This window comes from Urocitellus parryii, chromosome 13 (assembly GCF_045843805.1).
Source record: "Urocitellus parryii isolate mUroPar1 chromosome 13, mUroPar1.hap1, whole genome shotgun sequence".
NCBI lineage: Eukaryota > Metazoa > Chordata > Mammalia > Rodentia > Sciuridae > Urocitellus > Urocitellus parryii.
In genome coordinates, this window is record NC_135543.1 from 61,227,502 (window position 1) to 61,253,558 (window position 26,057).

A 26,057-nucleotide genomic window follows, 5' to 3' on the forward strand; every position below is an offset into this window, starting at 1 on the left:
GCTAGAAAAAATTGAGATCTTAATGATTTACTTTCCTAAAGATTTTCCACTGCATTTACAACTCAGTCCTTATGATGGCTTATAAAGCCTTACAAAATCTGCTCTCTGGCTACATATCTAATCCTGTCTTTGTAGTTGAAGTTTCTTCAATAACAGATTGCAAAGAAAAAAAAAAGAATTGGAGAGAAGTATAGATTTAAAGGAATTCAAGAGACCTATGACCTAATGTAACGTGTAGATTCTTGTTGGCCTCTGAATTGAATTTTATACAAAGCAAATATAAAAAATCACTAAGCAATCGGAATAATTTGAACATGGATTGGATGTCTGTAATAAGAACTATTTTTACTTTTTAAGATATAGTAGTAGTAGTATTGTGAGGTTTTTATTTTTAGAGATATATACTAAATACAGGTGGGATTTTCTTCAAAATTATCTATGGGGCACAGGGAGATAATTGGGTTGCCTTGTAAGAGATCATTATTGAAGATGGATGGCAAGTTAAGATACTATTTATACCTAAGAGTTTATTATAGTATTCTATTCCCTCTAATTTCGTTTGTGTCCTTGAAAAGACTACCTCAAACATATGAATAATTGCATCTTGAAATAAGATGAGCTAAGTTTTCACAATTCGGAAGGATCTTTGAATTTAAGCTTTATTGTTCATTTGTTCACATATTGATTTAACTTTTGATTTAGCAATCCTGTTTCCATTCAAGTAGTGTATTTTAAAATTTCTGCAAGCATCTGCAGGGCACACTGGTGCATACCTGTAATTCCAGTGACTTGAGAGGATGAAGCAAGAGGATTGCAAGTTGGAGGCCAGCAACTTAGTGAGATCCTGTCTCAATAAATAAATAAATAAATAAATAAATAAATAAATAAATAAATAAATAAAAGGGATGGGATGCAGCTCATTGGCAAAGCACCCCTGCGTTCTATCCCCATACTGAAAAAATATTTGTAAGCATCTAAGACAACTATCCTTTCTCTACTGAAAGGAGAGAGAAGTTAAGACTGTAACTTGTCTTATGTTCACCTTTATGTTACCAGTGCTTAGTAATATGTGATCAAAAAGTATCAGCTAAATTAATATATGACCAACTTAATTATTTACTACCTTCTTTTTTATCCATTTAAAAGTTCTTATAAACATTTTGTCATATACTAATGAAAGACTTTGTCATATGACCACCTAGAGGAAGTATTGGAGCCAGAGGGAAATGTACATTTAAAGACCTGGTGTTGTGCAGAAACTTGGTGTGTTGAGAAATAGGAAAAGGCAATTTTGGCTGGAATGTAGTGACTGTGGGAGAGAAGTGGGAGAGGTGTTCAGATATGTATCCAGGGGCTTGATCCTGTTGGCCTTTAAATCCATTTTAAGTAATTTGTGTCTTAAGTGCAATGGAAAACCATTAACAAAGTAAAATAGTATGTGCTTATTTTTTTCTAGCCTCATTCTCATTATTGATACTGTGTAGATAATGGATTGTCATCAGGTAAGAGTTGAAATAGGCAGAGTTGATGCTGCCTCTAGTACTTAGGCATGGCCCTAAACCTTGTGTTCTTCATTTCCAATTTCACTTAGTCATAGCCATCATTAAGAACCTTGTTAGAAGTCAAATATACCTAATTACAGCAGTCTCCACTACTACATGTTGTAGTAGTTTAAAGGAAAAATTAAATTCTAATTGTCTTTATTCTGTATAAATTGTCCATTGATTCAATTATTCCTTTTTTGTTAGACTATTAGCTCCTTGAGAGCAAGAAATGAATCATTAAATTTTAGATTCCTCCAGACAAAGTTAAAACCTCTTCCATTTCATGAAATTTTTCTGCCTTAGAGTAGTCTTTCATTTTCTATACATACCCAGTGAACAAAGAATATAAGTATTCCTAATAATTTAGATTTCAAATTTTTAAATAATTATTCCTCTTACAAAATTCTCAAAGTATCCTAGTAATTCTAGAATTTTAGTATCCAAGATAAATCTCCTAAACATTTCATATTAGTCCATGTTTTTTGTTCCTATAATTAAATACCCAATACAGTCTACTTTATAGAGAATAGAGGTTTATTTTGGCTCTGAAAGTGAAAATCTAGAAGCCTTATCTGGTGATGGCCTTCATGCTACAAAAGCCCAGAGGAAGTATGAAGATTCACATGGCAAGAGACTGGGAATGTGTATGGCTATGTGTGGTCTCTTTCCGTCTTCTCAGAAAGCCACCAGGATGCATTCATGGCTATTATGTCAGATCTGGAATGTCCCTCCAAAGCTCATGTGTTGAAAGCATGATTTCTAATATAGCAAGGTTCAGAGGTGGGGCTTTTAGGCAACCATTAGAGTTGTAACCTCATCAGTAGATTAATCCATTTGATGGATTAATAATTTGGTAAGTCTAGGCATGTTGGCATGGATGGAGGAGGTAGAACACTGAGGACATACCCTGGTGACTGGATCTTGTCCCTGGTACCCAGCCCCTCTCCTCCCCAGCTTCCATGAGCTGAGCAGTCTTTCTCCACCATGCCCTTCCACCATGATATTTCTACAATGGAGCCAGCCAACCATGCACTGAAACTTCTGAAACCATGAGCCAACGTGAACTTTTCCTCCTCTCAATTGTTCTTGTTAGGGCCCACCTCTCAACATCATACTCAGATTAAGTTTCCACCCTCTTAATACTGTTAGCATATGACTGGGGATTAAACTCCTGCATGAGTTCAGGAGGACAATCCATACACAGATCATAACAATCTCTACTTCTGAGAAGGGTATTCAAAGCAGGAGACAGCATGGCCTCTTGGAAAGAGTGGATCCTTTGAAGTCAGACATCTGGGATTCTAATTCCCTTCTTTATTAATGATGATATCTTGGACAATCTCAGTCTCTGTCTTCTTTTTTTAAAACTAGGAATTATTTTTTTGTTTTTGTTTTTGTTTGGGTACTGGGGATTGAACCAAGATGCACTTTACCACTAAGCCAGATCCCCAGCTCTTTTTTATTTTGTATTTTGAGACAGGATCTCACTAAGTTGCCAAATTGCTGAGGCTGTCCTTGAACTTGAAATCCTCCTGTCTCAGCCTCTCTAGTCTCTGGGATTTTGGTGTGCACCACCACACCTGGCTTAAAACTAAAACTTGAAGGCAAGTTTTTTTTAATTAAATTATTTATTTATTCTAATTTGTCTTATATGATGGCAGGATGCAATTCATTTCGTATTACACATATAGAGCACAATTTTTCAAGTCATTGGTTGTACACAAAGTATTATCACATCACTTGTGTCTTCATACATGTACTTAGGTTACATAATGATGTCTAACTCATTCCAAAGTCTTTTCTCCCCCCATGCTCCCTCCCTTCTCCTCCCTCCCTTTTGTCCATCTCAAGTTCTTATATTCCTCCCACGCTTCCCCACCATTATGAGTCAGCATCCTCATATCAAAGAAAACATTCAGCCTTTGGGTTTTTGGGATTCGCTTACTTCACTTAGCATTATATCCTCTGACTCCATTCATTTATCTGTAAATGCCATGAGTTTATTCTCTTTTAATGCTTAGTAATATTCCATTGTCTCTATATACCAAAGTTGAAGTCACGTTTTGAAAATTAAATTAAATAATGTACAAAATTCCTACTATAGCGTCAAGCATATTTAAGATGTTTAATAAATGGCATCTTTTACTATATATCATGAAACAGTAATAGAAACATCATGATAAAAATGTGTCATACATACAAAATGGAATAGTATTCAGATATACAAAAGGGTTAAAATTTGTCATTTGTGGCAACATGAATGGAACTGGAGAACATATATTAAGTAGAATAAGCCAAGCACAGAAAAAGAAATGTTGAATGTCCTCACTCATTTGTGAAACTAAAAAAGCTGATCACTAGAGGTGGAGAGTAGTAGATCACCACTAATTAGAAGGAGCAGGGAGGAGGTGGATAAAGAGAGGGGAATCAAGTATTAAAATGCAGTTGGAGAAGAAATTAGTTCTCATATTTCTATAGAAAAACAGGAATTTTAGGCTACAACAATTGAATATATATTTCAAAATAACCAGAGGAGAAGAATTGAAGTTTCCCAATACCTAGAAATGGTAATTTGGAGAAGGAAATGCTAATTACCCTGATTTAATCATTATATATCACATATATGTATCAACTTATAATATTGTACCCTATAAATAAGTATAAATACTATTTATCAATTTAAAAAATTAAAATTATTTTAAAACTAATAATTAAAAATGATTAATATCTAAAACTAGCTTACAAATATGGTTACTCTAACAAACAACATAAAAATCACTGTCTATGTAATCAATCGTTTAGCTCTTATTTCTCTGTGCATTTAGTTATCTTTTCATGTTTGCAAATTTTTTTGGTAGACTAGAATTTTTTTAAAAAATTTTTTTTAGTTGTTGATGGACCTTTTTAAAAATTTGCTTACTTATATGCAGTGCTGGGTATCCAATGCAGTGCCACACATGTACAAGGCAAGTGCTCTACTGCTCAGCTACAACTCCAGCCCCTGTATGCTAGAATTTAAGCCCCTCGAGGAAGTTTTTTCTTTTTTTAAAAAATATTGTTGATTTGTGCCTGTAACAGTGATAGGTGCAATAAATGATTATTGACTGAATTAAGAAAAACATGATATTTGCCCTTTGAGTTTAGCCATCAAGTTCTAACACTGAATCGCAACACATTTACAGTGCCTACAGAACATCAAGGGGTGTGTGGTTTTAAAATTTTATTTTGTATTTTTTTAGTGGTACTGGGGATTGAACCCGGGGCATTCTACTGTTGAGCTACATTCCCAGACCTATTTATTTTTTTGATTTGAGACAGGGTCTCACTAAATTGTTGAGGCTGGCAATGTACTTGCCATCCTCCTACCTCAGCTTCCTAAGTCAGTGGGACAGGCATATACCACCGTGTCTGGCAGGTGTGTGATTTTTGACTAGAATTATTGAACATTTATTGAGTTCTTGGTATATGGCAAATCCTGTTCTAGATAAAAATAAGCTAGTGCAAGTTAAAAAGGAAAAAATGTTCAAAATCTGCTTACCAGTACAAGATTGTGTGTATGGGTGTATATACATATGTATGTATGTATGTGTGTGTGTGTGTGTGCGTGTGTATATATATATATATATATATATATATATATATATATATACATATATTTATGTATATATATATATATTAGAGAGAGAGAGAGAAAGAGAGAGAGAGAACTGGTTTTTGTTAGTTTAATAATAGCACTTGCATCCATTTGCTGGAGTTCTGTCATGTTTTGTATTGAGACCAATTTACTCTACATGGTATGTGCTTGGCATTAAAAACAGGATAAGAATTCTGTTTTCAAAAGGGGCATAGTTAACTGTGGGACTCTCTGCCAAAGCAATTTTTCCTCCTTTCCTTTAACCTCCCAAGAAGACAATTGGTTACATTCTAAGCAGATGCTTGCTTAAAGAGTGGGCAGCAAGCCGTGGGCAGCCTGCTCATTTAATTTTAGCAAGATCTTTGTGGTTTTTTTATTATATTAATTAGTGTCTTGGCAAGGTCGAATGGGATTTTTAAACCAGCAGGGGTTTTGCTGATCCCTTAATTTGCAGTTTGCCATGGCTCTTTTGTTTTTGTTTTTGTTTAATTCTTCCACTCATTAAACACTTGCATTAGCATTAGCTGTAACTCCCAGTAAAGCTGGATCTTTAGAAAGTGATGCATGAAGACAGTTGGCAGCTGTGGTGAGGAGGGCAAAAGGCACTTTCTCTTTGCTACTGGTCTGAAAGTGGGCTGCTCTCCTTATTTTATGAAGGCAGACAGACATCCAACTGTAGGAACTGGTGGAAAGAGAAAATGCCACGCTGCTCGTGCTTTTTAGTGATGCATAGAAAAATTCTTCTATCTTTTCCTCAAGCTTTAGAATATGCAAGTATAAACACCCTGATTTACACATCTTGGGTTGATGAAGAGTAGATTGGAAGAAATGTACTGAGAAGGGAATTATTTGTGTGATTGTTGAGGGAGATTTTCTTATTGTCTGTGAATTAACTACTAATCTTCTCGGTGCTGTTGCAGACAAAGATGCTCTGTGCTACCTCATCTAATACTGACCATAATCACCTTAATGCAGTCCAGTTTAATGCTTCTTTTTCAAATTCAACATAAATCTTATTGCTTTCTCTACCTTCAGAGAAGGGTTTGGAAAGGAAAACTATGAAGGCAGCTCTTGCATCCCTCTGTCCAGCACCTACAAAATAAAGGAAATTGTTCACTACTAAAAAATGTTTTTTGGCATATTAAAAAAATTAAAATATGGCACCTGTAAGGAGGGGTTGACAAATGCAAAAGAGTACTTGCCATGAAAAAATTTGAGTATTTAAGAGTGAACAAGTTGACAGATGCTTGATATGTGGTTCATTTGGTAGTATGACACCCCATGTTAAGGCAGGCTTCTTTCTTGTTTTCTTTTCTCCCTCCCTCCTTTCCTCTTTTTTTTCTTTCTTCCTTTCTCTCTCTCTCTCTCCTCCCAGCCTCTTTCTCTGTCCTTTTCCTTTTGCAGTGCTGCAAATTGAACCCAGGGCCTTATTCTTGCTAGGCAAGTGGTATATCACTGAGCTACACTCCAGCTCTTCTTTCATATTTTAAAAACCCTTTGATAAATTCCCAATGGAATAGGTACATTACTCAACTTTCCATCTCCGTGACAACACACCTGAAAAAAATCAACATAGAAGGAAGAAGGTTTATTTTGACTCACAATTTCAGAGGCCTTAGTTCATGGTTCCTTGGCCCAAAGCATGGTTGGTATATCAATGGTGGGAATGCTTGGTGGGGAACCTGTTCATCTCATGGCAGCGGGGAGGTAAGAAGACAAAGAGTGAAAGGGACTGGGGACCCTTCAAGGCACACCCCGGTGACCTAACTTTCTTTCACTAGGCCCACTCTTAAAGGTTCACCACCTCCCAATAATGCCATGGACTGGGGACCAACCTTTAACATGTGAGCCTTTGGGGGACACTCTGTATCCAAACCATAGCAACAGGTCAAGTTCATATGAAAAGATCATACCCAGACAAGCTTTTCTAAAATGAATGGAACTTTTACTTTCCAAAAGTTAACACTCCTTGTTTGTATCCATTAGTAACTACTGAGGAGGGAATGAAATGGAATGGGCAATCTTATTCCCCTCCCTGACCAGAAAACTATGTTAGCTACTTGAGAACCACTGGAAACCTAAAAAATAAATAAATAAATAAATAAAAATTAAATCTGTGAGTCTATTTCCTTTCAAAAAGAAAGAGATTAAAATAGAGTTTCTATTCCAATCACTTATTATAAAATCACCAAGTAACAAGTAAGCATGTACAATGACTTCCATGTTCTGAGAGTTAGTCTGCCAAAAAATCAGGTATTGTATCTAGAATTAATTTAATACATACTGTTTATTTTTTTACTTTCTTTTAAATTTCTTTTTTAAGGGAAATGATGTTTGAGAGGGAACATGGAATATTTTTTGAAGTGTTCTCTTCAGTCACTGGTAATGAGAAATACAGGAAAACAGAGCATTGAGAAATGCCGAGAAACATGTTGGAAATCATGACTGGAACTGTTAAACATTTTGAAGGTTATCTGGGATCTGCAAAGTGTAATTATTTTTTAAAGTTTAAAAAATTTTGAATTTGAAAACATTGAAAAATATCATTGTATGCTGGGAATTGAACCCAGGAGGCATGCTAAGCACATGCTGTACTACTGAACTACACTCTGTTCCTCACTGTGTGTGTTTTTTTTAATCCTGGAAGGGAGTGTAACACAGTGGTACAGCATGTACTTGTTCTTTTTCTCAAGTATATAGACATTATGGAGTTGTTGAGTCTGTCTAGTTAACAAGAGCTTTTCCCCAAGTTATCTTTTCTTTTTTAATTTTTAAAATTATGCTTTAGTTGTTGATGAATCTTTATTGATTTATTTGTATGCCATGCTGAGAATCAAACTCAGTGCCTCACACATGCTAGGCAAGTGCTCTACCACTGAGCCACAACCCCAGCCCAGTATATGTGGTGAGAGCACATATACTCTTTTTTTATAGTATTTATTTATTCTAATCTGTTATCATGATGGCAGAATGCAATTCATTTCACATTACACATATAAAGCACGTTTTCAAGTCACTGATTGTACATAAACTATTTTCACAACATTTGTGTCTTCATACTTGTACTTAGGGTAATGATGTCTAACTCATTCCACTATCTTTCCTATACCTTTATCCACTACTTTCTGCTCCCTCTCCTTTGCCCAAGTTCCTTCATTCCTCCCATGCTCCCTGCCCCCACAGCCATTATGAGTCAGCATCTCATATCAAAGAAAACATTCGGCTTTTGTTTTTGGGGGGATTTGCTTACTTCACTTAGCATTATATTCTCCAACTCCATCATTTACCTGCAAATGCCATGATTTTATTCTCTTTTAATGCTGAGTAATGTTCCATTGTGTATATATACCAAAGTTTCCCTATTCATTCATCCACTGAAGGGCATCTGGGTTGGTTCCACAATTTAGCTATTGTGAATTGTGCTGCTATAAACATTGATGTGGTTGCCTTACTATAGTATGCTGTTTTTAAGTCCTTTGGGATAAACCGAGGAGTGGGATACCTAGCTGGGTCAAATGGTGGTTCCATTCCAAGTTTTCCAAGGAATCTCCATACTGCTTTCCAGATTGGCTGCACCAATTTGCAGTCCCACCAGCAATGTATGAGTGTGCCTTTCCCCAAAAATCCTCGCCAACACTATAGTTGTTTGTATTCTTGATAGCTACCATTCTGACTAGTGTGAGATGAAATCTTAGAGTAGTTTTGATTTGCATTTCTGTAATTGCTAGAGATGTTGAACTGTATATCCTCTTCTGAGAAGTGTTTGTTCAGTTCCTTGACCCATTTATTAATTAGGTTATTTGTTTTTTTGGTGTTAAGGTTTTTGAGTGCTTTATATATCCTAGAGATTGGTGCTCTATCTGATGTGCTTGGAGCACATATACTCTTTACATTTTTCAAGAGCACGATATATTATCATTAACTATTGTTATCTTGCTGTGCAATGGACCTTTTACAATTTCGTACTCTAATCTAACCACAATTATATTTCCTTTGACCAACATTTCCCTCACCCTTTTCCAACCCATCCCAGCCTCTGGTAACCACCATTCTGCTCTCTATTTTTAGGAGATCAACATTTTTAGATCTACATATGAGTGGGATCATGTGGTGTTTGTCTTTCTGTGCCTGGCTGATTTCATTTAACACAGTGCTCTTCATGTTCATCCATGTTGTTGGGAATGGCAGGGTTTTGTTCTCTTTTAAGGTCAAGTAGTATTCCATTGTGTGTTAATACAACATTTTCTTCATCCAGTCATCTTTTTATGACACTTGGGTTGATTCCAAATCTTGGCTGCTATGGATAAGTGCTGCAATGAACATGGGAATGCAGATGTCTCTTCAACATACAAATTTTATTTCCTTTAGATATATCACCAGTAACAGAATTGCTGGATCATATGGTAGTTCTATTTTTAATTTTTTGAGGAACTTCTATGCTATTTTCCATAATGACTGTACTAATTTACATTCCCACTAATAGTGTATTAGAATTCTCTTTTCTTCACATTTCCACCGAAGTGTAATAACTTGGAAAATGTAACAGGCTAAGCATTTTGAAGGAGAATTGTGTGAGGTGTTTGTAAAGTGTTTAAATATGTTTTTCCCCCTGAGAAGTGTTCTGCAGTAGCCAAGAAATATTAATGAAAACTTATACCTTAGAGGGGATATTTGAATTATAATCTGATTTTATGATGTAGTATATATTCTAGCTGAGCACCTTTCAATGATCTGCTGATATAAAAGTTTAGGCATTGGGTATCCATGTGTCTAACCATTTTTGAGTGGAAGAATTTTATCCATGAGCCTGCACATGGCTTCTGATGTTCCCCAGACTCTTTCCTTTTATATTCTTGTAAGGAAATAAGTCATCTTGGGAAATGATACAGAATGGCGTTGAATTGGGGACAAGAGACTGATCTTTGGCATCAGATAAACCTTGCTTTGAGTCCAGGCTTCACACTCTACTGGCTGTGCCATTTTGAATGAGTTACTAAACCTCTTTTAGTTTTCTAAAAAATAGGAGTTACTTGTACATCTTAGAGTTGTGTGGCAGATAGGAAGAACGGTGTGCAAGAGCACTTAGTTCTCTACTTGATACACAGGAACCCAGAAGTGAGTAAGCATAATTATTTCATGAAAGGTTGTCACTGTATAGAAATAACACTCTGTGCCTTTCAGAAAGTTGGGCACATCTGTGCTCCATTCAGAATATGATCTCACTGACAATTCATAGCCCATAAAACCAAATGAAAATCATACCCTAGGACTCAGAACCAAGTTCTTACAAGTAGGTAAAGAGGATAATGCTTTCAAATTGTCAGCAGAACACAGAAATCAGTGGGAAGGATCTGAAAAGAAGAGTAAGAGAACAGCAAACTACACTGCTGAGGGGGAAAATGGACAACATGTCATAGCATGGACAACAGAGCACATACTCAGTAGCCAGTCTGCCTGGGTTCAAATTTCAGCCTTACTATAACTAACTGTAAGACCTGGGGCAAGTTATTAAACTGCTCTGGGCCTTAGTTTATTCATCAATAAAATGGGATGAATAAGAATACAGGAAAGACTTGATGATATGTTCCCTGAGTTAATATTCATAAAGTACAGAATAGTACTGGGCATATGGCAAGAACAGTATAGGTATGTATTCAACAACTAAATGTATATAACGGTTTTCTTATTACCTTAAAACAAGTCCATATTTAGATTTTTTTGGGGTAACAATATGAAACAAGTTTCAGAAGAAATATGCACGACACACAACGAAGCCCAACTTTAGCATTTTCATTGTTTTTCCTGTTTCCTTGTTCTTTTTCTCAAAAGACGTATTTATTTTGATCCATTTATGTTCAGGTGGTGGTTGGGGGGAGCTATGATGTAGTCATTTATTTCATGAACTGTTTTTGGTATGTGGACTTGGTTTGTTGGATACCTGATTTGGTGTTCAGCCCTCATGCCTTCAGCAGCATTTGTGGGCTAGAATACAAAGGCACAGAAAAGCAGTGGAAGAGCTGGTGATGACCACAGGGACCCAAACAAACAGAATGTCACTGGTTTTGAGAGTGAGAATGAGTCACACCTCCATGTGCACTGGCATAATTTTAAAATTGAAAACTTCCTTTTAGATGATGAGGCTGTGACAGATTTTTCTTTGAGGCAGATGACTTTTATTCTTGATGAAGATCTGCTTGTTGCTTAATATGTATCCGTATTGTTGGCTCTGATATAATATCTAAGGAGAAACATATTTTCCACCTTCCTTCTGGGAGCGGTTTTCTAGATTCTGAAGCGGTTGAAATCTTTTTGTTTTTGTAAAACCACGAGTTTATCTCTAAGTAAGAAGTACTCATACATATTAAACCCATTTCTCCCTAACATTTCATTCTTTTCTTTGTTTACTAATAAACTTACTGCACCCAAAATGATTTCAAATCCAGTAGTAGGAAAAAAAACAATCTTGTTGACTGATAAGAAGTTTTTCATGCAGGCAGCTCTTGCTTTGTGCAACACTTTGTGACCACAGAAATGTTCAAGTTAAAGCTGTGTAAAGCAATCTTCATAATCAAAGAAAAAATGTTGCAATTATTCTACACGCTTTGTCAAAACATTAGCAGTTGTCTTAGTTATGAATATGTAAGGAAATAAAAGTAGTGAAATTAATATTTACATAGTACAGCATAATTGAAATATTGGACTCATTTTGAATTAAAGTGTTTTATTTGTAAAATAAACCTATTTCCAATGTGTTTTTTTTTTTTTTCGGTGCTGGGGATTGAACCCCAGGCCTTGTGCCTGTAAGACAAGCACTCTACCAACTAAGCTAATTCCCCAGCCCCCCAGTAGTGTTAACAGGACTTGCCTTTTTCTCATTGTCTAATTTAGGATATGAAGAGGGCATCTTTTCTATACCTTGACTGATTCTTATCCTCTTTTCCAAGTTTGGATTGGATGACAAAATGTATCCTTTATGCTTTCAATGTTGTGAAATATCTCTTAGAGTTCCTTCAACTTAAAGTCTTTTGCTACTGTAATTTTTCCTGGGACATCTTCAACCTACTTGTATAACTACTTTTCATTTATGCCAAAAAATTTGCCTTATAGTTGCTATACCCTTGAATAGTACTGAATAGTTTTGAAAGTTATTTCTTTACAATGACTGAAATCTATTACCCTGAAATTCCAATTCATCAGACCTGGTTTTACTTTTTAAGGAATACATAAAACAATCAAAAGTCCTCATCCACATGGATGCTCTTCAAGTACTTGGAGGCAGCAATTGCATACTTCATAGAGTTCTGTTTCTTCACGCTTTGTGGTCACAAAGTATGTGCCTTGTGCTTGTCCAATTCTAACTGACAAGAATTTCCCAAGATGCTTGTAACATAATTGTCATTTCCACTTCACCAACAAATTCCTCTCTAGTGGACAGGGTTTGCCACAGAGTGGCAATTCTCCTACTCACTTCCTCTACATAATGAAACTGCCAGGCAGATCGGAAGTCTTCAGAGCACTGCTTGTAGTAGATTTGAGTATACAATTTTGTAATCTGCCTATGAAGCAGTTTCCACTTTCCTCTCTCCAACTGGCCTGCAATAAAAAGGATCCTTTGGAAATGATCCTTAAATTGCTTTATAGATAGGGAAAAAAAATTTAGAAGAGATTAGAAGTCAAGTAAATACATTGACCAGGCACAAATTGGGACTACTTTAGAATCTTTGTATGTAGTATTCTTGTTTCAGGTATACTTTTTGGATTTTTATCCTTTCAGGTGCTGGAATATTGCAGAAAGACCCAGAGTATCTTGCATATTACCTGGGTTTATTTAAATGTTTCTGTTTAGGTCTCTGAAGCCATAAATATCTGGGCAAATATCTAGATGCTCTCCTTCTTACATCTTGGGTCTAGGAACATGGATGTAGATTCTCACCTAACATAATAGAAGATGCTTCTTTCAGGAGCTGTGCAAATTAAGCAATGTCCCGGGGCCAGAAGAGGTTAGAGTAAAGACTAGAAGTAGGACAAAGTTTGTGGAATATGTAGAGAGAGATATTATGGATTGAATATAAGGTTTCCCCCAATCCTGTGTTAATGAAGGAATATTCAGAGGTGAAATTATTTGATTATGAAAGCTATAACCTAATCAGTTCATCTTAGTTTGGATGGACTAGTTGGGTGTTAACTCTAGGCAGGTGAGTCACAGAGGTATGCCTTTGGAGATTATTTCCTGTCTCTTTGGCTCCTCATTCACTCTCTCTCTCTTCTTCCTGGCCACTATGAATAGAGTAGTGATGCTCTGTCATGATGTTCTGCCTCATCTTGGGCCTAGGGCCATCGAGACAACCAGCCATGGACTCAATCTCTGAAACCGTGAGCTCAAATAATCTTTTCCTCCTTTAAGTTGTTTTTTTCAGGTATTGTGGTTCCAGCAATGAAAAGCCAATACAAGGGACAAGAATCAACTTTGGGAAGATGTGGGATTTCTTAGGTGAATGATCTGTATGTCAGAATATCATGTAGAATTTCAGACATTTATGGACCAGGAAAGCATTAACACATACGTAGCTAATCAACCATTAGGGTCAAGGTGGATAGGGAGAGGGGGAGGGAGTAAGTTATTTCTGCAATCTCTTTCGGATCTGAAGTGATGCCATTTTTCACTCTGGGGTAGAGGAAAGGGATGGTAGATGGAGACCCCAGAACTCTACTTTTTAATTTTTTTTTGCTCAAATTATTGTTAGAACAATGTTCTCCAATTGCCCCTGTTTCCAAATATATTGGCGAAAAGATAGCCTCTTCAACAAATGGTGCTGGGAAAACTGAAAATCCACATACAGCAAATTGAAATTAAACCACTATCTCTCACTTTGCACAAAACTCAGAGTGGATCAAGGACCTAGGAATTAGACCAGAGACCCTGTGCCTAATAGAAGAAAAAGTAGGCTCAAATTTTCATTATGTCAGATTAGGTCCTGACTTCCTTAACAAGACTCCTAAAGTGCAAGAAATAAAATCAAGAATTAATAAAAGTGATGAATTCAAACTGAAAAGCTTCTTCTCAGCGAAGGAAACAATCAATAATGTGAAGAGTGAGCCCACAGAGTGAGAGAACATCTATACTACATGCACATCAGATAGAGCACTAATTTCCAGGATATATAAAGAACACAAAAAACTCAATACCAAAAGAATAAATAACCCAATCAATATATGGGCTAAGGAGCTGAACAGATACTTCTCAAAAGAAGATATACATTCAATCCATAAATATATGAAAAAATGTTCAGCATCTTTATCAATTAGAGAAATGCAAATCAAAACTACTCTAAGATTTCATCTCACTCCAGTCAGAATGGCAATTATCAAGAATATAAGCAACAATAAATGTTGGCAAGATGTGGGGGGAAAGGCACACTCATACCTTGCTGGTAGCACTGCAAATTAGTGCAACCACTCTGGAAAGCAGTATGGAGATTCTTTAAAAAACTTGAAATGAAACCACCATTTGACCCAGCTATCCCACTCCTCAATCTGTACTCAAAGGACTTAAAATCAGTGTACTACAGTGACACAGCCAAACCAATGTTTAGAGCAGCTCAATTCACAAGATCTAAACTGTGGAACCAACCTAGATGCCCTTCAATAGAAGATTGGATAAAGAAAATGTAGTATATATACACAATGAAATATTACTCAACTTTAAAAGAGAATAAAATTATGACATTTGCAAGTAAATGGATGGAGTTGGAGAATATCATGCTAAGCAAAGTAAGCCAATCCCCCAAAACCAAAGGCCAAATGTTTTCTCTGACTAAGCAGATGCTGATCCATAATAGGTGGGGGCATGGGAAGAATGGAGGAACTTTGATTGGGCAAAGGGGAGGTGGGGACATGGGGATAGGAAAGACGGTGGAATGAAATGAACATCTTTACCCTAGGTATATGTATGACTACACATATGGTGCAACTCTACATTGAATGCTACCAGAGAAATGAAAAGTTGTGCTCCATTTGTGTATAATGAACCAAAATGCATTCTGTTGTCATGTATAACTACTTAAAACAACAACAAAAAAATTGGTCCTCTTTTCCAAAATGTATTACCCACCTCATGTTGCATCTGTCATAGCAAAAGTTCTAAGTAAACCCTTTCACATTCTAATTTGGGCATAACCAAAACATTGGCATATGATTTAAAGCAATTTTCTTTTGAAATCTGGAAAGCATTTTGATACCAAAATAGGGGCATTTGTGCCTTTGAGGCTTTGGCAATTCCCAGTACTGGATCCTGTGGGTTTTATATTAACTACCATTCTTTCTCTAGGTCCATGTTGCATTCTGCATGCAACTCCAAATAGTCTCCAATCCCCACTCTTCTCATGTGTCTCCAGTGTCAAAAGAAAAAACAGATACATTAAATTTAACAGAGTTTATTTGGATAAAAATCAATTCATGAATTGGGCAACCGTTAGAACTAGGAGAAATTTAGGTAGCTCAACCTAGCACATTGGACAGGCAGTGTTTATAGACAGGAAAAAGAAGTGATCCGAAATACAGAAATATTTCTTTGACTGGTTACAGCTCTGGCATTTCCTTTATGTGGACATGGTCTGATCAATTGGCAACTTGTGATTGGTGAAACTCAGAAATTTGTTGTAAGAATTCTTTCTGCTAGATGGCAGTTTGTTTATGTTTTAAGTTAGGTTGCAGTTTGCTATACAGGAATTCGAAGTACAAAAAGAGCTTCAGAACAAACTTAGTTTTGTCGGATATTAATTACTGGTGATACCCTATACCAGGGTTCTTCATATTTACTTGGCCAACAAGTCCATGAAAAAGAAGCCATTTTTACATAGGTAAAGCAGGAAAAAGTCTGGGTGAATATCAATGAGTTTCTTGGACTTTTACCCGTAGGAAAGTCATATGGTACTATGTATGCCTGGTTCTCTGAAACATTCTCTCTTAAATTGTTCCTCCTTTAACTCTTGCTCCCCACCCCCCTTTCTGTAATCACTATGTCAGTAGTTTCCTTTGTACATTGATGTTGAATCCCAAAGGCCCTCACACATCAGCTGTGTTAGAGTCTGCTTCCCCTTGCCTCGCCAGGGATATAGTAGTTTGGTAGTTAAGTGAGGGACCTACCTGGTTCTAGGATGATGATTTTATTTGAGATCAAACTTTTCCACCTGAATTCAAAGTAGACTAGGTAAGTTTAAAAACAAAATCATATGCTAAAATGAAACAAAAAAAAATGTGTTACCTATATCATTTGGACAACTGGTCTGAAGGTAGGATAGAAAAAAATAAGGATAGGTAGAAAGGGGACAAACAGGGAAGGAAAGAGTGTCTGTAGCTTTAAATTTAAAAACTCCATTAACATCTTCATCTTCACCTCCAGGCCTGTTTTCCTCTAGGCTTGATTTCCTAAAAGGCTCAATAAATCTTAAAGCTCTGTAACTCTAGTTAATTAATACCTGTACGCTCTATTAGTTTACATAGTGTATTTTTAGATTGATTAAAACCCTAGAGAGAGAGAGATAATGGTAAACACCCATGATATGGGCACAATCCAAGCATTTTTTCCCCTACCCATTCCTATTCATTCCTTACTGTTCATACAGCAGATTATTTGCTTCACTTGGGATTGATTACTCTTCAGGTTTCACACCCATTTTTTTTGTCCTGGAATTTTTGCATTTGCAAAAATCTCCAAGGCAGGGATTGTCTACCTGAAATGAGAAGAGATGGAAAAAATAACATGTCTAAAAATTATTCTTCCGTAACTATTAAATATGAAAACAACAACTGAAGGCATTGTCAGCAGTGCTTTCATCTCATATTGGATGATTAAATGACAAGTCATTTTGGTCCCTCTGGGAGGAGCTGTCTGCAAGTTTAATAAATCAGCCTGTCATCAACAATACCTGAAAAGAAAATGAAAGGAGTCATTGTATATACGGTCTGTTAGAAGTACAAGTGGTAAAGCTTAGATGAAGCTTGGTTTTTCCTCAGTTATATAAAGAAGCCCATGTCTAAGGCAGTGGTCTTTCACTTTTTAAACAATTAATTTTAAAATAGTTCATATTAGCACTTGCAATATATAAAAAGTCAAGTAGTGCTAAAGACTTTAAAATATTGTGCCCCTTCACTACATAATGTTAATTAATAATTCCAAAACTGATGCATCAAATGACAGCTGCATATGTCTTTTTTTTCCTTGAAACATACATGTAAATATCAGTAGAGAAGGCTGAAAGAAGATTTCAGGCTACCTACATAACTATTATGGTTTAGATATGAGGTGTCCCCTAAAAGCTCATGTGTGAGACAAGGCAAATATTTTCAGAGGTGAAATGATTAGATCATGAGGGGTGTAACCTCACCACAGATTAATCCACACATAGGAATTAATTGGGTGGTGACCACAGGCAGGTAGGATGTGGCTGGAAGAAGTCCATCACTGGGTTACTGAGGAAGGGTGACTTTGAGTATGTATTTTGTCCCTGGTGAGTGGAATTCTCTCTGCTCCCTGGCTGTCATGTCCTGAAATGCTTTTCTCTGTTGAGTCCTTGCACCATGATGTTTTGCCTCATCTTGGGTCCAGAGCTATGTCTGGAGTTGGCTAACCATGGACTGAACCTCTAAAACCCTGAGTGAAAATAAACTTTTCCTCCTTTGTGTTGTTCTTGTCATGCCTTTTGGTCACAGTGAAGAAAGGCTGACTAAAACAATGACAACACTGAATGTGGGGTTGGGAAGGGACATGGCTCCAGAGAGCCCGCACAAACCAGCTCCAGCACACCACTGCCCCTTTACACCGCTGAAACAGCCTCCTGGCACACTTCATCCTGCACCAATGTGGACTTTTCATTCTCTAGGCTTGCTGTAACCTTACCTTTTTTTTTTTTTTTTGATTCTTGCAACCAGAATTTTCTTAGTTTATCCTCTCATTTTTTTAAAGAGAGGGTGAGAGAGAGAGAATTTTTTAAAAATACTTATTATTATTTTTTTTAAATTCATGTTTCTGTTTATACATAAAGGACAACATAATTTCACAAACAATCAGAAAATAGTATAAAAAACTTTAATAAGAAATGGACAAATCATAAAATATTACATATGATTTTAACACAACTACCTCAATATTTCAATACTTGTTTGCTAAACAAATCACATAACACAAAATGCTAAATAATTCTATTAATATTTGACTAGGATATCTAAATAAATTAATGAAAATTCAAATTGTCTAGTAAGGTATGTTTAACCTTATTTATTAATACTATGTAAAGATGATCATGGTAAATATAACTTAAGCATTTACAGAATACTATTTATGTCCAATATTGACATATTAAATCAAAGCATCCCAGAGAACTCAGTATCAGGTCATAAAGAAGCTTTATTTAGCTCGGTGTGGTGGCACATGCCTGTAATTTCAGCCACTCAGAAGGCTGAGGCATGAGAATTGCAAGTTCAAAGCCAGCCTCAGAGATTTAGCAAGGCTCTGATCAACTTATCAAGACCTTATATCAAAAGTTAAAAAAAAAAAAGGTGGAAGGGAGCTGGGGATGTGTCTTGACAGTTAACTGCCCCTGGATTCAATCCTTAGTCTCAAAAAGAAAACAAAAACAGCTTTATTTATCACTCTATTAACAAATGCTTTAGTAATTAAGTAGAATATTAAGGCCATAGATCAAGTTTCATATAAAAGGACTATTACTGTTCACTTAGTGAGAAAATTCATTTTCATGCTGTGTCTTAGGAGGCTGAAGGTACCTTATAGACACAAAATAGGTAAATAAAAAAACTGCTTTTTTCCTCGTCAGGTTTCATTTTTTTACTGGAACGAGATTTGGGGATGGAGTACTGAATTTGGTTGGAGTTAACATATTTACACTAAAATTAAAAAATTTTGAAGAACAAAATGAGGCATATAATTTTACTCTATAGCACAAATCTTTGCTAAACTAAAAATAATGCTTTAAACAAAAATTTTGATATACATCAACGACCAATAAGTTTCAAACAAAATGTAGTTATCAAAATATTTAACTGTCCTTTATCAAGCTTCAACAAATACATTCAGTTTTCACTGTCTGAGCAAATCAATTTTAGTTTCTTCATAGTCCTCCATCTGTCTTTTAACATGACACTTGTTCGGTTGTTGAATTTATAATGTGATAGTATTTTAGACCAGTTTCCCTCTCCATACTTCCTCACACCAGATCTCAAATTCTTGTCTTCTTCCCAAAGCCATGCCTGTTTTTTCCTAGGTCGCTGTTTTTTAGGAGTTTGGGGTTGTTTGTTTGAAACATATACTCTCTTGCTTTCAGTGACTCTTCTGTTTTCTTCTTTTTCCTTTCCACTTTGAAGAGTTCCTACTCTCTCCTCTTTCTCATTAAAGTTTTGCTGCCAGCTTCCATGTTTCAATTTGGATATGAAGAGATTCTTGTGAGACCTTTTTACTTTATCCAAATTGACTTCAGTTTGCATTTCAATATCATTACCATTAAGTTTATCTTGAGAAGTTATTTTTCTCGATTTTTCACTTTCCACTACTTTTGCTGCTGCCTTCATTAGAAAAGTTGATGATTTTTCATTAAGCACATAATTCACATAACTCTTAATTTTCTTCATCATGTGGTTGTAGCTGAACGTGTGAGAGTTTGCGTCAAATATTCTTTTTTTTTAGCAGAAATTTTAATTACTTTTTATTGAAAACTGCACTGAACGCTAAATGTCCACCTTTTACAATAAACAAGTACAGTAACGGTAACTCACACTAAAACAAAACATACTTCTGATAGCCATTTTTCCTTTTGGGACAGGTTAAAGTTTTTCTTTGTCACAAAAACAGGAATGTACCTATACAAAGGCTCAAAATAGGCCATCTTTTTAAACAAAAAGGCAATGATTCACAAAAGACTATGAATAGAACATGTAACTAGTTGATACAAATCTAATAGGATTTGTTAAAATCAGTCACATCTAATAACACATCTGAAGTGTTCTTGTATAAAATATCACGTGAAGAAAAGAATTTATCAATGTCTAAAAAAGTGGGTTTGTTCATAGACAATCTGACAAGTTACCATAAAAAGTGTTTCCTGAGACATAAGGAAATGCAACATTATTCTTGAACCCTTAGCAGTTCAAGACTTTCCACTCAATAAAATAGCTGAGGATCTGAAACTGAGAAAATATATTTGAGTATAAACAACTTGTGAAACTTAATACTTTTTTCTTTTTTCTTTTTTGCATCATCAGAGGGTACAACTGAACTTACAACCAACTTGCCTGCTCGGTATGCAGTTCAGCTGTGAGGGAGACACTTCTGTACAGGAGCCTGTACTGTCTTCAATCCTATGGGTGCAGGTGTCTAACACAGGCAAACAGTTTTTTCCCCATTTTGTAGCAATTTTGTCTTCCTATTAGCAAAAAGAGGTAACAAGCCCCTGTAGACCAAAGGGACTAGAGTCATAAGATGGGGATTTCCTCTTAATATTTTTTTATTTTGATGTTTGGAACTCTTGATGCAACATTCTAGAGCAAGGTGCTCAGGACCTGCTGTGCCCAAGGAACTGATAAAGGAAAAAGCTCTATTTATTCTTTGTGATTTGATGCACAGATGGAAAACTTAACACACAATAACAGAAGTTGGTCGTTAATAAATCACGTCCTATTCTTTCAGCGCTTCCGGAAGCAGACGACATCTTCAGTTTTCTAGCTCTTGTAGCTTTTAACACTGCAACACCAACGATGCATATGTCCAGGGTCAGTTAAAAAGACTGTCAAATTCCTTCTCTTTTAGTTCATCCATTTTCACTGTCTCTTGGTCCCAAGTTTATCTGAATGATTACCTTTCAGCATTCTCTGCTATTGCTCGTTGGGGTGCTCTCGATTGTCCCCATGTTTTGTAGGCTGGTTGGGAGAGGGAGCTTGGGAAGGGTGTGCCACTGTGGGGAGGTTGTGAGTCACCGGGATGCCTCCAGGGATGATCCCTTCCATGGCTGCAGGAAGTCCTCCCGGAGACACGCCTACTATGCCCGGCGCATACCTGTATGTGGCACCATTGAGCTCAGGATGAATTGCTTGCTGGTCTATTACTGACCAAGGAGCTGATGTGACAAAGAATTCCTTGTTGACACAGTTTCTTAAGCTTTCTGGGATGCGACCTGTGATTGCTCGGCGGATCTCTGTGGCAGCTGCCTCTCTCATCTCAAGTGATGCTTGTTCACTATACCAGGCCGTGTGGGGGGTACAGATGAGATTTGGTGCATCTTTCAAAGGACCCTGAGCAAAGCTAAAGTGCTCCGATTCATGCACATCAAGGGCTGCCCCTCGTATCCTGCCCTCCTTAAGGGCCTGCGCCAAGGCCTTCTCGTCCACCAGGCCACCGCGGGCTGCATTAACAAGGAATGCCCCTTGCCTCATCTGCTTTATAGTAAAGTCATTGATGAGGTGGTGGTTATGTTCATTGAGATTGCAGTGCAAGGAGACACAGTCGCTCTGATACAGCAAGTCCTGTAGGGTGTAGACCCTCTGCACGCCCAGGGACCGCTCGATCCCATCCTGCAAGTAGGGGTCATAAAATATGACGCTGAATCCAAAGGCCTTGGCTCGAACAGCAACCGCCTGCCCCGTGCGACCGAAGCCAATGAGGCCCAGTGTCTCCCCACGGATTCCTGCCGCTCCTGAGGCCACCTCGCGGATCTGTTCCACTCTCTGTACCCGTGTGCCTTCCCGCAGGGCCTGGTACAGCCACGTGTTGCGGCGGTACAGGTTGAGGATATGGCAGATGGTGGAATCGGCCGTCTCTTCCACAGCTGCAGACGGGATGTTGCACACGGCGATCCCAAGCTCGCCGGCAGCCTTGATGTCCACGTTGTCATAGCCACTGCCGATCCGCACGATCACCCGCAGGGCCTTGAACTTCTCCAGGTCTTCCCTGGTGAGGGTGATGGTGTGGTACATCATGGCGCCCACGGCCTCATTTAACACCTTCTCGTGGATCTCCTGAGTGGACTGTGCATCGCAGAAGGCCACAGTGGCCAGGTCCTTCAGGATGGGCATCTCCACAGTGCAGTCTCTGCCGTCCAGCAGTGCCACCAAGGGGCGGGGGTGCAGGGGGCCGTTCATGATCTGGGGGCGGATACCTTCACAAATCCTGTCCAATCGCTGCCGCTTCACTTTGTGCTTATCCACAAGGGCCATTCTTTATCGAACTTTGCAACTCTGAGTCAAAAGGCAAAGCGGTCCTCTAAGAACTTAGGGGAACTCGCAGGAGTCTGCGCGCATTACGCCACTATGCACCCAATATCAATCTGTCTGCAAATTCTACAGTTCACGCGACGGGCTGTCCGTCTTCTTAAGGGGATACAGCTTCATTGGCTCAAAACCATTTAAGGTGGTGAAACCCTCGTCCAGGGCCGCTGGCGTCCACCGCGAAGGGCGCCCACCCGGGAGGCGGCGGCGGCGGCGGCGGCGGCGGCGGCGCTCCCGCCCCTCCCACCCCACCCTGCGGCGGTGGCGGTGGCGGTGGCTGTGCTGCCCCCCCTCAGCGCGGCATGGCTCCCGGCTCTGTCCCTCGCTCCTCGGGCCGCCTCCGGCTCCTCTGGGCCTCTCCCGAGCCACCTTAAAATCCAAATATTCTTTCAAAGACTTCTTTTGCTTCCTTAAAACTGCCATTTTCCATACAAACAGCTATAGCCTGAATTTTAATTAAATTCTCCATTTCTTCATGAAGTTTGTCATGTTCTTTTTCAATTGAAGCCCAAATCATCAGGGCTGATTCCAAGGGTGTAATTCGCTCATCATTTTCAAATGGTGCGTCAAGGGATTTTCCTGCTGCAATTCTTGTCAAAAACGGACATATGTCTACAGTTTTCAATTGAGAAGTTGTAAGACTGGATAATCCATGAATTATGGCTTCGGCGCTGTCGCGGGCCGGTGGAAGTCCTCTGACAGCTCAGGGGCGGGGCATGGGCTGAGGGATTCCTGCCATTGCAAGAGCTCCTGGCTGTCAAACTAAGTCCCGCCCACCCTCACCAGAGCAAGGCTAGATACAAACACTGGCTCACACCTTCAAGGGAGGACAAGGTGTCCTTCCCAGCCTCAGCAAGCGAGATCCTGGAGATGCCACCACCACTTGCTCACCTACTGGTGCACCGCCTATCTAATGACATTGCTTTCCCCTTCAGAGGCCCAGGGAGGCTACCCCCTGCTTCAAGCTTGGAGGTATGGGGGGCGCTTCTATTGGGGCCATGGCACTTCCCGCCTTTTCAGAGAAGAGCACTCCTGAAGAGGCACCGACCTGTCCCTGTGCAGGTACTGCCAGCCAAACACCTGCTCATCACCCTAGTCCGCAAGTGCTCCACGCCCCAAGAGCTACCCTCAACCCGCAGCAAGAGCCTTCTCAGCCCTCTGACTGCCCCCACGTCCATTGGAGTTCAGCCCATCAGCACGTGCCTATTTCTTCCGCATCTGGTGCAAGGACGTGGACTTTGCACGTGCATGCAGACTTTGCACATGCACGCGGAATTTGCATGCACGCGGAATTTGCATGCACGCGGAATTTGCACGCGCGCGTCCGTTCCTGGCGCAAGCCTGCCTCTTGTCCAGTATTAACGGTTTTCCTCACTTGCTCGCGTGTTCTCCACTCACTCCTTCCTGAGCTGCGTCCTGGCAACAGGTCTGACAGCCATTTCGCCTGAAGCTGCGTGAGCAACGGAAGAAGGCCTTCTTGAGATCAACGCTACAATTACCCACTAGCGCCTTCGCTGAGACTGCCGTGGAGACTTCTCACAGCAAGTATTGTCCCTCACCGCTGCCCCCAGCGCTGAGAGGCAGAGACATGCCAGAAGGGTCCCACCAGGAGCCGGGTCATGGGCCGCGCCGACGACATCCCTATACTGGTTGGCTGCTAAGGGCTTCCTGGGCTGGTGGCAGCACTCGCAGGTCATCTTGCAGCCATCCTGCAACTGCTCCTCAGCGGTTGCGCAATGTGCCTGCTCGGTGCTTTTCCAGGGTCCTGCGGACCCTGCGATCTTTTCTGGGAGACTTGGCTATTGCCTCCTCCCTCCACATGCCAGGTCTCCTGAGGAGGACGCTGCTGTCAACTGCAGCTTTCATGAATTCCTGCATCCCATGCCGCAGACTCAGACAGCCGCCTTGTAGGGTGCAGGGGCAGGAAGTGGCTCCTTGCCAGCTTCCAGCAGCCCAAGAACCCTGCCCAGGGAGGACTGTGATCACAGCCCCTGGAGACAGTGGCCAAGTGGTGGCTGAGCAAGCAGAGCACCCTGTAGACAGAGACCATCAGAGGGGGCGCCCTCAGGTCACTGGAAGAGCATCTGTTTTTAGGCCCCTGGGGACCCATAGCTGTGTGGCTGCCTTTGTGCCCAGGCCTGGGCCTCTGTGGAGTAACCTCTGCACCCAGAGCTCCCGAGACAGAGCTGAGAGCTCCCGAGACAGAGCTGAGAGCTCCCGGGCCATCTGCATGAGCTCCTGCCCCAAAAGAAACCCCATCAGCAGCTCCTACAGCTCCACGCAAGGTCTCCAAGCCCTGAAGAGGAGGGCTCCAGACCCATCCAACGGGGAGCCGCCCCTGGGATGTTCTTCATCCCCAGGGATTCCCCCAAAGAAGGCCCAGGGTGAGAAGGTGGCAGAAGGCAGGGCGGGACACCCATTTCCCAAGAAGAAGTCCTCACCCACGGGAGACACCAGTAGGCCACGGAAACGCAAGTTTCCTCTCCTGCAATGCCGTCGAGGGGAACCTCTGAAGCTGCCACCACCTCTGTTACTGGCCTGTGCAGTGACGGCTGAGGACCTAGACAGGGAGAAGAAGAAAGCTCTGCAGCGCATCAACGGTCTTCTGATGGGTGAGACCCAGGCCATTGGGAACAGCTGTGCCATGGCCCCACAAGCCCATGGGGGGGTCCCCTCTCCACCGGGAGGGGCCAGGCCTCTGGCATCAGTGGGCCTCAGCCAGACCTTTCCCCATCCCCCCAGCAGCACAACCATGGTGGCCCACACCCCAGTGTGGGTCAGCTCTGCTGTCTCTTCCCAGAGCCATCCTCCCATCACCAATCTCACAGGACTGCTCTCCCCCAGCCTGCCAATTGCTGCTTTGGCCCTTCCTCCCAGGCCCTCTCTCAGCACATTGGCAGGCTTGGCTGCACAGCCAGTGGCCCCCTTTGGGGTCATACCCTTCAACGCCACTCTGCCTCCACAGCCCCCACATCTGGGGCCTCCCTCCACCTTGGGTAGGAGCTTCCGGCGCTCTCACCAGGGCCCAAAGCCCTACTGTACTCACAGGCCCTCACCTGCAGCAAGCTCCAGCGCTCCAGCTCCAAGGGTGCGAGGACACATTCTGCAGGGGAAGCAGCCTCTCACCCCTGGAGCCACCGTCCCTCCCAGTTCTGGGGTTCCTGGTGGGATGAAGCCTGGAGCCCCTAGCTTTGTCAGCTGTCGTCAGCATGGACATGTAGGAGCTCCAGGTCCAGGGGCAGCTCCGATGCCACCCTTGACTGTGGGCCCAACAACCGTGGGCAGCCTAAACTACTCAGCCCTTGGGTCTGACAAGCATAGAAACTCCACTGTGGGTCCTCGTGGCAGCACCCAGACACATTCAGTGACCTCAAAGGCAGATGGGAGGAGAGACTTGTCCTTGGGTCGGACATCACGCAAGCAAATATCAGGCTCAGAAAGTAGAGAAACCCCCAAAACTAGAGAGCACCATGGGGCAAGTTTGGGAAATGACACCTCCAGTGCCCCTAGCCAGAGCACCACCATGGCACCCAGAAAACACCCAAAAGAGGGTAAAAAAGGGCAAGGAAAGAGTGGAGTTCCTACCCCGAGTGCCAATCCTCAAAGCC

General features: G+C 40.2%; 1 protein-coding gene and 1 pseudogene across 1 annotated transcript; both read right to left on the reverse strand.

Moving 5' to 3' along the window:
* Window positions 1-19,198: 19,198 nt before the first annotated feature.
* LOC144249968 (telomeric repeat-binding factor 1-like) lies at window positions 19,199-24,088 on the reverse strand. The gene is made up of 4 exons (XM_077792207.1): window positions 24,009-24,088; window positions 22,824-23,144; window positions 19,756-19,834; window positions 19,199-19,443 (listed from the first exon to the last, which is right to left on the reverse strand). The coding sequence occupies exons 1-4, from the start codon at window positions 24,086-24,088 to the stop codon at window positions 19,267-19,269; spliced, it is 657 nt and encodes a 218-aa protein (XP_077648333.1). The 3' UTR covers window positions 19,199-19,266.
* On the reverse strand, window positions 20,493-22,614 carry LOC144249989 (C-terminal-binding protein 2 pseudogene; annotated as a pseudogene).
* Window positions 24,089-26,057: the final 1,969 nt, after the last annotated feature.